The sequence below is a fragment of the Monodelphis domestica genome, chromosome 7 (assembly GCF_027887165.1).
Source record: "Monodelphis domestica isolate mMonDom1 chromosome 7, mMonDom1.pri, whole genome shotgun sequence".
NCBI lineage: Eukaryota > Metazoa > Chordata > Mammalia > Didelphimorphia > Didelphidae > Monodelphis > Monodelphis domestica.
This window is the reverse complement of record NC_077233.1, coordinates 90,833,438-90,848,784: the sequence shown is the minus strand read 5'-3', so window position 1 is coordinate 90,848,784 and position 15,347 is coordinate 90,833,438. Positions and strand designations below refer to the sequence as shown.

The following is a 15,347-nucleotide window of genomic DNA, read 5'->3' as shown; positions in this document are numbered from 1 at the left end:
AAGGGAGAGGGAGATAGAAAAGGGAGAGAGAGAGAGAGAGGGGAGAGGAGAGAGAGAGGGAGAGAGAGAAAGGGAGAGGGAGAGGGAGAGGGAGAGGGAGAAGGAAAGAGAAAGGGAGAGGGAGATAGAAAAGAGAGAGAGAGAGAGAGGGGAGGGGAGAGAGAGAGGGAGAGAGAGAAAGGGAGAGGGAGAGGGAGAGGGAGAAGGAAAGAGAAAGGGAGAGGGAGATAGAAAAGGGAGAGAGAGAGAGAGGGGAGGGGAGAGAGAGAGGGAGAGAGAGAAAGGGAGAGGGAGAGGGAGAAGGAAAGAGAAAGGGAGAGGGAGATAGAAAAGGGAGAGAGAGAGAGAGGGGGGAGGGGAGAGAGAGGGAGAGAGAGAAAGGGAGAGGGAGAGGGAGAAGGAAAGAGAAAGGGAGAGGGAGAAGGAAAGAGAAAGGGAGAGGGAGATAGAAAAGGGAGAGAGAGAAATAGAGAGGGGGGAGGGAGGGAGAGGGAGAGGGAGAAGGAGAAGGAAAGAGAAAGGGAGAGGGAGATAGAAAAGGGAGAGAGAGAGGAGACAGAGAGGAGAGAGAGAGAGAGAGAGAGAGAGAGAGAGAGAGAGAGAGAGAGAGAGAGAGAGAGAGAGAGAGAGAGAGAGAGAGAGAGAGGGAGAGGGAGAGGGAGAGAGGGAGGGAGGGAACTTGTTCCTCACCCTTTTAAGCAATCTTAGACTAAAGCTGGGGACTCTCCCACAAGGGAATCTGGGGGGGGACCTCTCATAGCATGCATGCCTTATACTTCTACATCTTTACCATGTACCATTGCATTCTGAATATTATTGTTATCTTTTGTCATTTGTCTTATTCTTCCACTAACCTGAGTTCCATCATATCATGGACCAGGCTTTTCCCTAATTCCTCTTTCACCATCTGCCTAAGTACCCTTCCTAAGGCACACCTCTCATCATGTCACACTTGCACTCAAAAACCTTCTGTGGTTCCCTATTGTCTACCAAATAAGGTACCAATTTTGGACGCTGGTATTCAAGACCCTCCATATTCTATCAAGCCTGATTTCATTTAACTCTCCTTCATGTATCCCAAACAAACAGAAGACACTCTGTGTCCCATCCTTATTCAACCTTTATCTAACTGTGTTATTCCTGTAATCCACCTTGGTTCCCTTCTATCTCCATTTCCTAAAGTTCCTCCTTTCCTTCTAGGCCCATCTCAGGGCCGGACGCCCCAAGAAGCCATCCTGACTCTGTGCCCCTTCCCCTCCATCTGTCCTCCTCGAGTTGGCAGGGATCACATCCCCCCCCTCAAATTTCTCAGAGTACTTTCCCCAGATGTGACCAAGCCTGATTCTCTGATTCCCTCTAAACACTTTGGATTACAAGCTGATTAGACTGGAAGTTTCTTGAAGGTAGGACCTGCATCATGTCCACCTTTTTATTTCTCATCAAGCAAAGGTCCCTGCCTGTCCTTGGAAGCTGGCTGCTTAATAAATGCTTCTGGGATTGAGATGAGGCTGTTTCCTTTAAAGAAGACCTGGCTAGGATTAGAGGGGTGCTCCCCATCCCCTTTGGTGACATCCCCCTGCAGGAAATGAAACCTATGTGCCCCCCACTAAAGGTCCAGGCTTTACTTTATTCCCAGAGCTGAAAAGCAGGTGGTCCCCAAGGCGGCTGACATCTCGATGCACAGGCTGGGAGGAGCCCAGGGAAAAGTTGGACACGTAGAGCAGGTAGTTGAGCGATCTGAACAACTTCACCTGGGACCAAAAAATAATATAAATAATGGACATTGCTTGAGAGTTTCCAACTTAACAATGCGATCATCATAGCTAACATTTATGTAGCCCTTTAAAAACTGCCCCAGAGGCAGCTGGGTGGCTCAGTGGTTGGAGAGTCAGGGTCAGAGATGGGAGGTTGTGGGTTCAAATCTGGCCTCAGATACTTTTTAGCTGTGACTCTGAACAACTCACTTGACCCCCATCGCCTAGCCCTTACCACTTCTGTCTTAGAGCCAATACACAGTATTTATTCTAAGATAGAAGGTGAGGGTTAAAAAAAAACAAACCATCCCATGCTTGGCATATAACAACAACCCTATGAAGCAGTCCCTATCATTATCCCCATTTTACATCTAGGTGGCTCAAAGGGATAGAACACCAGGCCTAGAGATGGAAAACGTGGCCTCAGACATTTCCTAGTTGTGTGACCCTGGGCAAGTCACTTACCCCCAATTGCTTAGTCCTTATCCCTCTTCTGTCTTGTATTGGTTATAAGACACAAGACAAAGGTTTTTTATTATTTATTTTTATTTTATTTATTATTTATTCTTTTTATCTCCATTTTACAGATAAGAAACTTGAGGCCCAGACAGATTCAATGACTTAATAAGGCTACTAGATTCAAACTCAGGTCTCAGGTCTTCCCTATTCCAAGTCCCACATATCACTGTATCCCCTAACAAAACTCTGTGAGATCAGTAGAAAAATGATTACTCTTCCTACTTTATAGACAAGGTCAGTCACTTCACACACACACACACATGGTTAAGTGTTAGAATTATAATTTTTTTACTAATACATTTAAGTTTATGAATACTCCTACATAGAGAAGGAAACATTTAAAAAAATAATGCATACATGGAGGGGAAGCTAGATAGCCCAATGGATAGAGAGCCAGATTTGGAGTCAGGACAATCTGGGTTCAAATTTAGCCTCAGATACTTCCTAGCTGTGACCATGAACAAGTCACTTAACCCCAACTGCCTAGCCCTTGCCTCTCTTCTGTCTTAGAATTGATACTAAGACAGGAGGTAAGAGTTATTTTTAAAAAATACATGCATGGCAAAGAGACACATATTTAGTCATCCTGTTAACATCCATCTCTTAAACTAGGGGTTCTTTTTTTTTTTAAACCCTTACCTGTTGTCTTGGAACCAATATTATGTAGTAGTAGAGTGGGAAGGGCTAGGGGTTAAGTGACTTGCCCAGGATCACACTGCTACATTTGAACTCAGGACCTCCCATTTCTAGGCCTGGCTCTCCATCCACTGAGCTACCCAGCTGTTCCCTAAACTGAGTGATCTTAACTCGAGGTCTATAATCTTATTTTTTCTCAACCACATGTAAAAACAATGTTTATCATTAGTTTTTTTTTATTTCGAACTCCAGATTCTCTCCTTCCCTCCCTCAAGATGGCAAATAATTCTTGTAGAGCACACATGTGCAGACATGTAAAACATAGTTCCATATTAGCCATGTTGTGAAAGAAAACAGACCGAAATCCCCCAAGGAAAATTTAAAAAGTTTAAAAAATGTGCTCTGATCTGTATTCAGACTCCACCAGTTCTCTCTCTGAAGGCAGACCGCATTTTTCATCATGACACCTTCGGAACTCTCTTGGATCTAGAACGATGGTTTCTACCCAGGTTCCTGGCCTCCAAGCCTAGAACTCTGCCCCATACCCTGCTTCCTCTCTGCCAGAGTTCTCTGGACCCCTGCGTCTGCGCCAGACCCTCCATGCAGGCGTGTTATCATTCTCACCTGTAGGATGCGCCCATCAGCAGTGCCCATGTGTGCCACAGTAGCATTGCCCTGATGGATAACGTGGATGGCCGTAAGGAGAACACTGTCCAGGTGCCCATTGAGAAGGTCCACTCGGGGGTGGTTGGTGGGGATCATGGTGGGGTAGTTCCAGCAGCTGACATTGGAGCCCAGGGTAGGCTGCAGAGAGGATCAAGGGATGCCAAAGGAAAGGGTCAGCAGAATCAAGAAGAATTTCTACATGAAATGCAGAAATGACACAATGAAATGCCTTCTAAGGTATCCACTTCTGATCCAGGCATTGGAGATCCTCCACATTCTAGAAAGCTTTATTTCATTAACTCCCCTCCGTGCATCCCGAGTCAATGGAAGACACTCTCTTCAGTCTTACCCTACCTTCGTCTCCCGCCATGTTGGGCAGGGAGTGCAGATAGGATTATCTTTGCTTAATGGACCCCAAAATGAAGGCCCAGGAGTTTAAGTTGTCTGAGGTTCCCCGGCTAGTCAATATTAGAACCTCGATTCAAACCTAGGTCTTTCCGGAGACCGGGACTCGTAGTCTTTCTACTCTTCTAGCTGGTTCCCCAACGCTCTCTTACTCATCGTCTTCCAGCCCTGACTTCATCTTCTCCCCCCAGAGCCCCAGTAGCCCCACAAATCTGCCCATTGCAGAGGCCTCATCCCACCCCCCTCTCAGCACACACACATTTCCTGTTTCCAGGATTGCTAAAGACTTTGCTCAATCGGAGACCCGACAAGGAGAAGGTACAGCCAGATCACGCCTATGTTTGTGAAATGACGCACCGAGTCCAACCCGCCTGACCCCTCCTCCCCCTTCCCAGAGCCCCTGGACAATGTCTCTGGACCCAGACACCCCAGGGAGAGCCCTCCCCACACCCCCCCCCAAGGGAAACGAGCCAGTGGTCCAAGGAATACAGAGGAATGACAGGATTTAGAGTGAAGTTTAGAGATGATTTTTTTTAACCCCTTATCTTCTGTCTTAGACTCAATACTTCATATGGGTTCCAAGGCAGAAGAGTGGTCAGGGCTGGGTGATGGGGGTGAAGTGACTTGACCAGGGTCACCCAGCTAGGAAGTGTCTGAGGCCAGATTTAAATCCTGTTTGCAAGCCTGGATCTCAATCCTCCAGAAATGTAGATGATTGAGTTCAACCTCTTCCTTTCACTAATAAAGAAACTGAGGACAAAGGGGAGTGGCTGGCTCATGGCCAGCTGGATAAGGAGTGGTCAAGGTTCAGAGCCACAACCTCTGATTTCCAATCTGCAGCTCTTGCTTTGGAAAATATCCAACCAGACTTGCCCAGGAGGGGGAACAGGTATAAAGGGGGGGGGGGAGAAAAAGGGGGGGGCTCCCACTCCAGGGAGGAAATCTGCAACATGTTCTCAGCATGAGTCAGAGACAGGTGAGGCTTGGCCAAGACAGACATCAAGGCAACCAGTCCCAGCCCCGACCCTGCCTCACCCCGAGGGCTCCTTTCTTAGGATCCCACAGCCCCATCCCAGGTAAATGATGACTCTTAGCCCCACACTACAGGCATGAAAACAGACACGGCAATGGAGTCGGACTCAGAACACCCCCCAAGCTGTTATCACTTGGGATCCTCAGCCCTAGGAGGGCTTCATGGGAGGCAGCAGGGTTTCTTTTTTACTTTTTTTACTTTTTTATTATTTATGTTATATATAATATATATTATTGTTTACTTTTTTACTACACGTCCATTTCACAGAGCAAGTAACTGAAGTCCAGAGGGAATGAGAGGTGGAACTAAGGTCAGGGAACTTGTAGCAGAACCCAGGTCTCCCGATAACGGACCAGGGGCCCTTTCTGTGGCACAGATTTCGAACATTTAGAGCTGGAAAAGACCCAAGAGCTCGTTTCGTACCTCCCTCTTCCTTTTGTAGAGGAAGGACTTGTCTAAGGGACACAAGGAGGGTCTCCTGGAGGCAGGCCCCAAATAACCCAAGTCATCTGACTCCAAGGCCAGGACTGGCTCTGGGAACAACACAAGCCTGGGCACACACTCACCCGCCTCCCCACGCCCACCAAGTCGGCGAGCAAGGTCCTTGGCAATAAGCTCTGCCCCTTGGAACCTGGTACGACGGAGCCCAGACCTACAAACAGGATCCTGTGCCTGGGAAGGCTGGGCCTGGCTCCAGATGGCCCAGCCTCCCTGGGCCAGCCTTCTTCCCTCTTCCCTTTCTAAGCCACACAGGAATCTTGGGGAGAGGATTGGATGGGAGGAAATGGATAGACAGGTCTATACAGCCTGGGAGGCAGCAGGGGTGGAGGCTACCAGAGGACACAGGTGCCAGCCTGCCATGGCCTCAACCCTCCCTCCTCCCATGAGGCACCAGCACAAGCGGGCTTAACCAGGAGAAAACAGATGCATGAGCCTCACCTTAAGTACTGGCTGGGTCAATTCACTTTGTAAAAAATAGACCCCGTTTCCTTAGGTAGTCATGACCCTTTGGGGGAGCAATGTGGAAAATACACAGGCTCTGAAGTCAGAGGACCTGGGTTCAAATGCCACCTCTGACAAGTATTACCTGTGTGACCCCCTTAACCTCCCTGGGCCTCAGTTTCCTCATCTGTAAAAATAAAGGGGCTGGATTAGAGAGCCTCTCAGTTCCTGCCAGCTGGATTGATACTCCTATGATTAATCCTAGGTCTGGGGGTCTCTGATAGGTCAGCTCCAGACAGGAGTTACCAAGATCATAGCTAAAAAAGATTCTCTGCCCCAACTCCTGCCCAGGAGACAGTCAGGGGACCATCTGCATCCTGGCCACAGAGTCAACAGGGATCGGATCTGTAACTTGGCCACATCCTGGTCCAACCACTAAACAAAAGTAGTTCCTGATTAAGGCAGGGGATGGTTCTTCTATTTACTGAGAACTCAGGCAAGTCATTAAAAAGTGACCTGTTTCTCCAACTGTAAAATGAGAAGTTTGGACTGGCTGCCTTCTAAGGTACTTCCACATTCTACAACCATGATCCCAAGAAAAGGGAGTGTCAGAGCACGGCTAACAGCAGAGGTTACGTTCAGAAATGGAGACTGTGAAATACTTTGGAGCCTGGTCAGTAAAGGTCACACACAGATAAGGAAGGAGACTGTCACTCAATCGTGCTGGTTATGCCCAAACTCTTACTGCCTGGGGATGTATTTGCTCACTAGGGATGATCTGTTTCATTAGGAGAAAGAAAGGACATTCCCCTCTAGCATCACAGACTTCCTATGCTGCTAGGAAGCAGGGATGGGCTGAGTGACTCACTCTCTTGCTGCCACACTGGGGTGGGGGGAAGAGGGAAGGAAAAGGAAAGGCTGGGCTGACCTTGCCCCCTCACCCCCAAAGAGACAGATGGCATTTCTACTTCTCTTACCCTTGATGAGCCCCATTTCACCCACCTTCCTTCCTTCCTTCCTTCCTTCCTTCCTTCCTTCCTTCCTTCCTTCCTTCCTTCCTTCCTTCCTTCCTTCCTTCCTTCCTTCCTTCCTTCCTTCCTTCCTTCCTTCCTTCCTTCCTTCCTTCCTTCCCTTCTGTCTCAATACCAATTCTAAGACAGAAGAGTGGTAAGGGCTAGGCTATCAGGTTAAGTGACTTGCCCAGAGTTATACAACTAGGAAGTGTCTGAGGCCAGATATGAATCTAGATCCTCCCAATTCCAGGTGGGGCACTCTATCTACTGTTCTACCTAGCTACCCCCTTCAGCATTAGGATTTCAAGGTAACAATTTGATAGAAATAATTTTGAAAGGGATAAGAATTAGGAGACCTACAGGAGAAAAAACACTATCCACATCCAGAGGAAAAACTGTGGGAGTAAACACACTAAAGAAAAACTCCTGCTTAATGGCATGGGTCGAGGGGATATGAATGGGGAAACAGACTCTAAATGAACATCCTTTTGCAAATACCAACAACATGGAAAGAGGTTCTGATCAAGAACACATGCGATACCCAGTCAAACTATGGGAGGGGTGGAGGAAGGGGAGGGAGGAAAAGAAAATGATTTTTGTAACCAAGGAACAATGTTTGAAATTAAAAATTAAAATTAAAAAAATAAAGAATTAAAAAGGAAAACAACAACAACAAAAAAAAGAATTAGGAGACCTAGTTTCTAATTCTGGCTCAACTAGTAATTTACTGTGTGGTTTTGGTTAACTAACTTAATCTCCTTGAATTTCAGTCATTTCATATATAAAATGGGGATAAGGATAAGTATACATGGGAGCAGCTAGGTGGCTCAGTAGTTTGAGAGCAGAGCCTAGAGATGGGAGGTCCTGGGTTCAAATCTGAACTCAGACACTTCCTAGATATTTGACCCTGGGCAAGTCACTTCACTCTCATTGCTTAGCCCTTACCACTCTTCTGCCTTGGAACCAATACTGAGTATTGATTCTAAGACAGAAGGTAAGGGTTTAAGAAGAAAAGAACAGAGACAGCATGATTTAAGGGAAAGAACCCTGGAAGGTCAGAAAGAAAACCTGAGTTCAAGTCTTTGTTCCATCACGTCATAACTATTTGACTTTGACCAAATAACTTCCCTCTTTGAGTCTTCTTTTCGCCTTTGTAAAATGTTAGGTTTGTTTGTTCGTTTTACTGTGCACAGGGCTTTAATTTAAAAACAAAACAAAAAGCATCCCATCATCCTATTTGAAGATTCATGGTTTGTTTCAAATAAATTTTTAATTGCTGCCTTTTGTTTTTACAACAGAGAAAATGGGGATATTAATCCCTGCACTGCCCCCCTTCCAGGGCTGTGGTGAGATGCCAATGAACCAATACCCGGAAAAGTGCTTTGGAAAGTACAAAATTGTGGATTGCTGGGAAGGGCATGTGGGTGCTGGAACATCAAGAGGTTATGCAGCAAATTCCACAACTAGTCACTGGGAGAGCTGGAGCTAGAACCCCAAGGCAGGTTTGTTATTGTTTTGTTTCTTTTTAATTCTCTAGAGCCTAGCCCAGAAGTTCTTACCCAGGAATCCATGGGGAGATTTCTGAGGATTGTGAACTTGGATGCAAGAAAAAACAAAAAACAAACCTATCTTTATTTTAACTTCTAACCGAAATTTAGCATTTCCTCCTGAGTAATCCATAGGCTTCACCAGACTGCCAAAGGAATCTATGATGTGGCCTGGAGTTGGGAGAACCTGGCTTCAAATCTGTCCTCAAACTGGGCGAGTCACTTAAGCTAGCTCTTGCTACTCTTCTGTCTTAGAATGGATACTAAGACAGAAGGTAAATGGGGGGAAGGCATCTATAATGCCCCAAATCTCACATCTGTTGAACCCTAGAGGCTGTGGCTATGTCTAAACTCGGAGAATGGTGCCAATTGGTTTCTCCTGGCCCATAAGCAAGGAGGTTGCCTCAGCTATCAGATCAGCCTGGAAAGTAAGATTGCTCTATCATGTCTTAGGCCAGCTCCTCTCAGAAAGGCGGTGTAGACCAGGGTGCTAGTGGAAGGGGAGTCAGTGCCTTGTATTTGAGTTTGGGGGACTGAGCTCTAGCAGGTGGGAGCCTAATTTAGTCGTCTAGTCCCTCCTGAAAGAGAAAGGCAGATTTGGATTTAAATTATGCCCTTTCTTTTCTATATTCTATTTCTATGCCATTTCTTTTCCGTTACTACCTGAAGGATTCCTCAGGATCACAGATTCAGATCTGAAAGGGACCTGAGACCTAGTTCAATATGGCACCATGATGAAGATGAGGCATGAGCAGAGTCTGGGGCCCCACAGGAGACAGCCAAAGAGGCCTGGGCCCAACCATTGTTAGAGTAGCACAGAGCTGGGCGCCATGTGCCAACAAGGGAGGTGCTGGTGTTCCTGCACACCTAGGCACACACGCCACCCCACCCTACCTGGCCAAGTCCCAACTGGTCTCTGCAGCCATCACTCCCAACCCCAAGATGTTTACAAACTCCTGCACCCTTATCTCAGAATCTGTGGAAAGGATCTGAAAGCTCCCAAGTCACACTCAGCAAGGACTCTGGAGCCCCCACCCCTAAATCCAAACCCTTTCAGCCCCTAATCTTCTTGTTCGTTCTTTGGGAAGGTGGTGTGGACCTAAGTCCTGGGCCTTCCACCAAACCCATCTTCCTGGGAAAAGCCTAAACTGGCTTCCTAACCTGCAGCAGAACCAAACTTTGGCAGAAGCCGAGACCCCTGGTCCCATCCTGGGGTCCCCAAATTCATACCAAGTCCCAGAGCCCATCCCCCTGCTCTAAAGCAAGGGGCGCTGATCTAGCTGGGATGGAGCTCTGAGCAGCAGATGTGGAATTGGACAGCTGCCAGAGGGAGAGGCAGAGGGCCCAGGCTCCAATCTCCTGTCTGTGTGACCTTGAACAAATCATTTTTACCTCCCTCACTGGCTCTCATCTGCTAACTTCTCTCTGCAAATTGAGGTGATCAGACTAGAGAGATCAGGGGTTCTTAACCTTTTTTTTGTCTTGGACTCCTCTGATGGTGTTCTGAAGCCTGTGGATCCATTCTCAGCAGAATGTTGTTATTTTAATTCACAATGGAAGGAAATGCTAAATTTCAGTTAAAGGTTAGCAGAAAAAAGTTGGAATTTGTTTCCCATCCAAGTTCCTAGATCCCCTGAAATCTCCCCACAGATTCCTTTTTGGGGTTCATGGGCTCCACTTAACAATTCCTCCACTAAATGATTTCTAAGATCCCTTCCAGTACTAAAATCAATGATTTTAGAGACCAGGTTGGGAGATGCGTCTCTTAGAGAGAACTGGCTCCCAGCTCCTCAGACAAGGAAGAAAATACACTGTCCTATCCTTGGAAAGATAGAAGATGGGGACAGAGTCCTGGAGTGGGTGGAGAAAGAATCCCCAGAAAAGGGTAAGCTGTCTGCCCTCCTGGTAGCTTAGAGGCTGGGAGGGCAGGGCACAGGCCATGGTGAAATCACTCTTTGGTGTAACCTTGGAAACTACCTAATAAATCAGGGGAATGGGGCCAAGGCAGAGGGTGGGGCTGGAGCTGAGCCTGACTAGGAAGTCTCCTAGAGCTGGGGCCTGCTCTTCCTCTTCCCAAAGGGATTAGCTAGGATTTCTGACCTCACCACCCCTCTAGCCCACTAGGATCCAACAAGCTCACCTTCCTCTGGATCTAGAGCCGGAAGGTAAGACCTGGAGATCACCTAGTCCCTGGGTTAGAACCAGTTTTGTGCTGAGATCTTTTTGGTAATCTGGCAAAGCCCAGGACTCTGTGACTTCTTGCCTAGTCTGTAATTGATGGAAACTGTTTTTGTGTCACAGATCTCTTTGGTAATCTAGTGAGGCCTAATGCTCTGTGAATTCTTATCTAGTTTCATGATTGATAGAGATGTTAAATTTCAGTTTGAAGTTAGTGAAAATAAAGATGGAATTTTTGGATTCCCACTGAAGTTCACAAATTCCCTGAAATTGGGACCTGGAGTTAAAAATCCCTGGTTCTAGTTCAAACTTCAGATGAAGAAACTGAGACTCGGAGAAGCAAAGGGCAGAACAAAGATCTGAATCTGGGTCTTCTGATGCCCAATCCTGGGGGAGGAGTAAAAGGAGACCGATTCTCTCCTCTCACTTTGCCCTGGTTTTCTCCAATTTCTCAGTGGAGGAAAGAGCCCTGCCAGGATTCTGTCCCCCAGCACCACCAGCCAGTGGGTTCTCCTCCCTTTTGTCCCCTTCCCCATCCTCTCCTCTCCTCTCCTCCTCCCTTCCTTCCCCTTCTCACCGGATCTGGGCAGTAGCTCTGAGGCTGAAAGAACTCCACTCCACGTTCCACCCGCTCCTGGTTGGCCTGAGACTCACAGCATCTCTCCATGCCACTATCAATGAACTCATTCAGCTTGGTTATGGGAAAGGCGCACACAGCCGATTTGTGACGAGGGACTCGACTCCCCTCCTGGCTCACGGCAAAGGCCCCAAACAGCACCTTCTGGCCCTCGAGGATCCCTAGATCCACTGCCAGCGAAGACCCCACTGGGGCCACGTGGGCCGCTTGAAGCACGTTGTAGGTTTCCTCCTCCATGCTGGCCACCTGGCTTCTCCGACGCCGCCTCTTGTATGAAAATCTGCAGTCGAGGACCAGCTCCCGGTACTCCCCCAGATCAGTGTCTTGGGCGCTAAGTCGCACTAGTCGAGTATGGAAAGCACTGGAATCCTTCAAGGACTCTGGTTGGACAGTGAGGAAATAGACAAAGCTCTCCGAGCGGAAGGTGTAGATGTACTCGATGGGATAGGTGGCCAGGTATCCGGGCAGCACGGCCAAGGCTGGGGGACTGGAAGCAAAGCCCTGCCAGTCGGATTTGAGCCTGCGGATCGATACAGACTGGGGACTATAGCGGGAGGCCACCTTCCGGTTCAGGGTAGAGGCTACATAAAAGTAGGAAGTATGGCTCAGCTCGACCACAGTCACCTGGGTGCCCAGGGGGCTAGCTACGCAGTCAGGGCAGTCTTGAGGACTATTGGCAGAGGGGGTCCAGAGGCAGGACGTGGAACCCAAGCGGACCGTCCCGCCGTCAGACTCCAGCTCGTGCACAAAACAGCGGCCCAGCAAGGAAGAGCCACAGCTGTAGAGGCAGGGAAATTCGGGGTCCAGGACCAGCACCACGTTGTCTGTGTCTTCCCCAGGCAGCGGAGGGTCTGACGACTTACATTCCGCACAGGACTGGCAGCTGGGGTGGCCCGCAGGCCCGGTGATCAGGCTCTGGAGTAGCCCCAGGCTGTGATTCAGCACATGCAGATGGTTCCTAGTGGCTACAAAGATGGCCCGGCCACCGCCTGGACCCTCATCATAGGTTACCACTCTTTGGATGGGGGCATCAGCCTCAAAACTGGGCACCACGTACTCGACGCTGAAGTTCCGGGAGGAGGCATACGGGATGTGGGTGCACTGCCAGGTATCCCGTGGGGAAGGGGACCCCTGGGCCAGGAAGAGCACCAGCAGGAAGAATGAGAAGAACCCCATGGCAGGGGAGACTGTCAGCTGGGCCAAGGGGCAGGGGTGCCAGGCAGCATCCTTTTTGAGCTGAGGAGAAGGAGTGGGGATCAGCAAAGAGGATCAGCCTCTCTGGAAAAGGAACTCAAGGCAGGGTCCCCCTTTCCCCACCACCTCTCCCTGGCCCACCAGGCCTTCACCATTCAGGACTCAGTTCCGGCAGATCCTTCTTTAAGATAGGGTCCCACAATACAGGGTCTCTGGGGGGATAAGAGAAGAATGTTGGGGTTCAGCAGGGTGTGTCCCTAAGATTCCTTCCCAAAGCTCTTCTGGCCCCGAGTGCCGGAGGACTTCCCTTCCCTTCCCACTGCTCCCAAGGACTGGGGCCCCTAGGAACCATACCTGTGGCAGGGACAGGGGCTGGGGCTGGGGCAGCCAGCCGGAAACAGGAGGGAGGTGCTGGAGCCTCTGTATCGCCGTCTTGTCCCGCTTAGATCATTCACCTGTGGCTTCCTCAACTCGGGCAGAATAAGGCAAGATTGGCCCTGCAGGCGGGGCAAGAGGCTGAGTCTAGCCTGGGAGGGCAGGGGGGCGGGAGGCGGAGCCCAGGAGGAGGAACGAGGAGGCCGGGGCTGGGCTCCCCAGACTCCTCCCGCTTCCCTTGCCAGATCCTGGACACCGAGGTTAGGAAAGCCTTTTCCCCGTCCTCCACCCGTCCCAGACAGCAGTGGGAAGGGGGTGCGAAGGACTGTGGGATTGCTTCCAGTCTCCAGAGCCTGCCGCCAGTGCTGGGAACTGAGTCTAGGGCCGATTTCCCAGCGGTTTAGAGAACCAGTCACGCACTCCCGTGAAGGGCAGCCTAATAGAGCCCTGGATCCGGAGTCAGAAGACTGGTTTGGATTCAGATCCTGTTCCTACATGCTCAGGTCTGTGACCTTGGGCAGCTCTTTGGTCCCTTGGTTTTAGAAGTGATCTCTCAGCCCAATTCTTGGACCTACTAGGTGAGGAAGTCAGAGGACTGTACCATTCTCATCCTTCCCAAACTCCTCAAAGGAGTCAGAGCCAGAGTCTGACTCCAGCCAGGAAGAAAGGCAAGGCACTGCTTTAGGAGCAGGCTCAGGAGAGCAAGGAGAGTGAGAGGGGAGAGATACTGGGGCGACTGCCCCCCTCCCCGATAAAGAGCAATGAGTGTCCTGTGTATTCCTGACTGTTGGGAGCCAGGACCCCTCTAGAATCATAGAATGTTTGAACTGGCCTAAGGGACCTTAGGGAGGAAAGGATCAGAGATTTAGAGATGGAAGGGAACTTCAGGGTTATCTATGCCAAGCCCCTTTATTTACATAAGAGGAAACTGAGGCTCATAGAGTTTAAGGGACTTGTTACATTTTGTTAAGTCAGAGTTAAACATGTTTCCCATTCAAGCCATAGTCCTTCAGAGTGCAATTCAAATCAGATTAAAATGTCCCATCCCCACCAAACAGAGCAAACCACCAGGAAACATGTGGTTCCTGCAGTTGCCTCTTTTAATTTATTATTTTCCTCTTAGAAATAAAACTGATAGCAATGATTTTTGGAACTATCTGATTTTAATGTGTTGGTGTACTAATTTTTTAAAAAAAGAAATCTATAGGGGTAGTTAGGTGACTTAGGGAATTGGGACAGGGGGGCCTGGGTTCAAATATGACCCCAGACACTTCCTAGCTATGTGATCCTGGGCAAGTCATTTAACCCTCACTGCCTAGCCTTTGTGGCTCTTCTGCCTAATACAGAGCATTGATTCTAAGAAAGTAAGTATTATTTTTAAAAAGGAAGAAAAGAAATATAAATTGTAATTTTCTAAGTCAATACAAAGCCCAGAGGGATCCTTCTGTGTCATTTAGTGGTCCCTATTTTTGAGTGACACCCTTGTATTAAGTAGAGAGTCAGAATTTGATCTTAGGTCTTTTAATTCTGATTCTGTTGTCCTCCATCACTACACATTGCCAAATTGGTTCTTCTTTTACCCCCAACAAAGCCCCTGAGCATCCTCAAACAATTCTTCAGGGGCTCACATATGTGGAAAAGGGAGCTGAGGTGAAGAGAATGGATGTACAAAGACTGCCTTCCCCTTCCACGTGGAAGGTGGGCCACATGGCCTGAAGGGAGGATCCCATATTTATGAAGAATGGGCCATACAGGGACAGAGAGTGAATCTTAACAGTGAAGAATCAGGGTGTGTGTATAAGGGTTGTTGTTGGGGGTGGCTGGGTGGCTCAGTGAATTGAGAGCCAGGCCCAGAGACCGGAGGTCCTGGGTTCAAATTTGGCCTCAGACACTTCCTAGCTATGTGACCCTGGGCAAGTCACTTAACCGCCATTGCCTAGCCTTACTGCGCTTCTGCCTTGGAACTAATACACAGTATTGATTCTAAGATGGAAGGTAAGGGTTTAAAAAAAAAAGTTGTTGGTGCTTCCATTTTTGAAGAGGACCAATAACATTGCAAAGTCATCAGCCTCCCTTTTCCAGTCATTGAAGCTCAGTGGCAAGACAGAAGTCAGGACCATTGCTGATGGTCCGAGCTGTGGTGGATGACCTTAGCATCTTTAATGTCTGCCCAAGCTCCAGGTGCTCCAAAGCCCCTGCTTCAGTGGCCTTCCTGGTTGTCGGAACAGATTGTTTCCATCTGCCCATTCCACAGGGAGAAGCCTTCCCGTGCTTGGAGTAGGCATCCCCTAATTTGCTGACAGGTTTGTGGTCCACTGGTTACCCTCAACCTGGCTTAGCCCATTTGTGAGATGGTTTACTGGGACGTGGCTACTGCCCACACTCCAGCTTCCCTAAGCCACAGATGAGTGTATGAGGATAGAGATAACCCAGACGGGAAGGGCAGGA

At 48.7% G+C, this 15,347-nt stretch overlaps 1 protein-coding gene across 3 annotated transcripts in view; it reads right to left on the bottom strand.

Moving 5' to 3' along the window:
* The window catches only part of MST1R (macrophage stimulating 1 receptor), a 32,815-nt gene extending 19,756 nt beyond the window's left edge, over positions 1-13,059 (bottom strand). Inside the window, exons 1-4 of one of the 3 annotated variants that reach the window (XM_056805047.1) lie at positions 12,879-13,059; positions 11,271-12,736; positions 3,534-3,713; positions 1,626-1,751 (exon numbers count right to left, since the gene is read on the bottom strand). In XM_056805047.1, coding sequence (XP_056661025.1) covers positions 1,626-1,751; positions 3,534-3,713; positions 11,271-12,506 — 1,542 coding nt within the window. In that variant the 5' untranslated portion in view covers positions 12,507-12,736; positions 12,879-13,059. The remainder of the gene's footprint in view (positions 1-1,625; positions 1,752-3,533; positions 3,714-11,270; positions 12,737-12,878) is intronic. The other 2 variants (XM_056805046.1, XM_007499877.3) reach the window with 2 other exon arrangements.
* Positions 13,060-15,347: the final 2,288 nt, after the last annotated feature.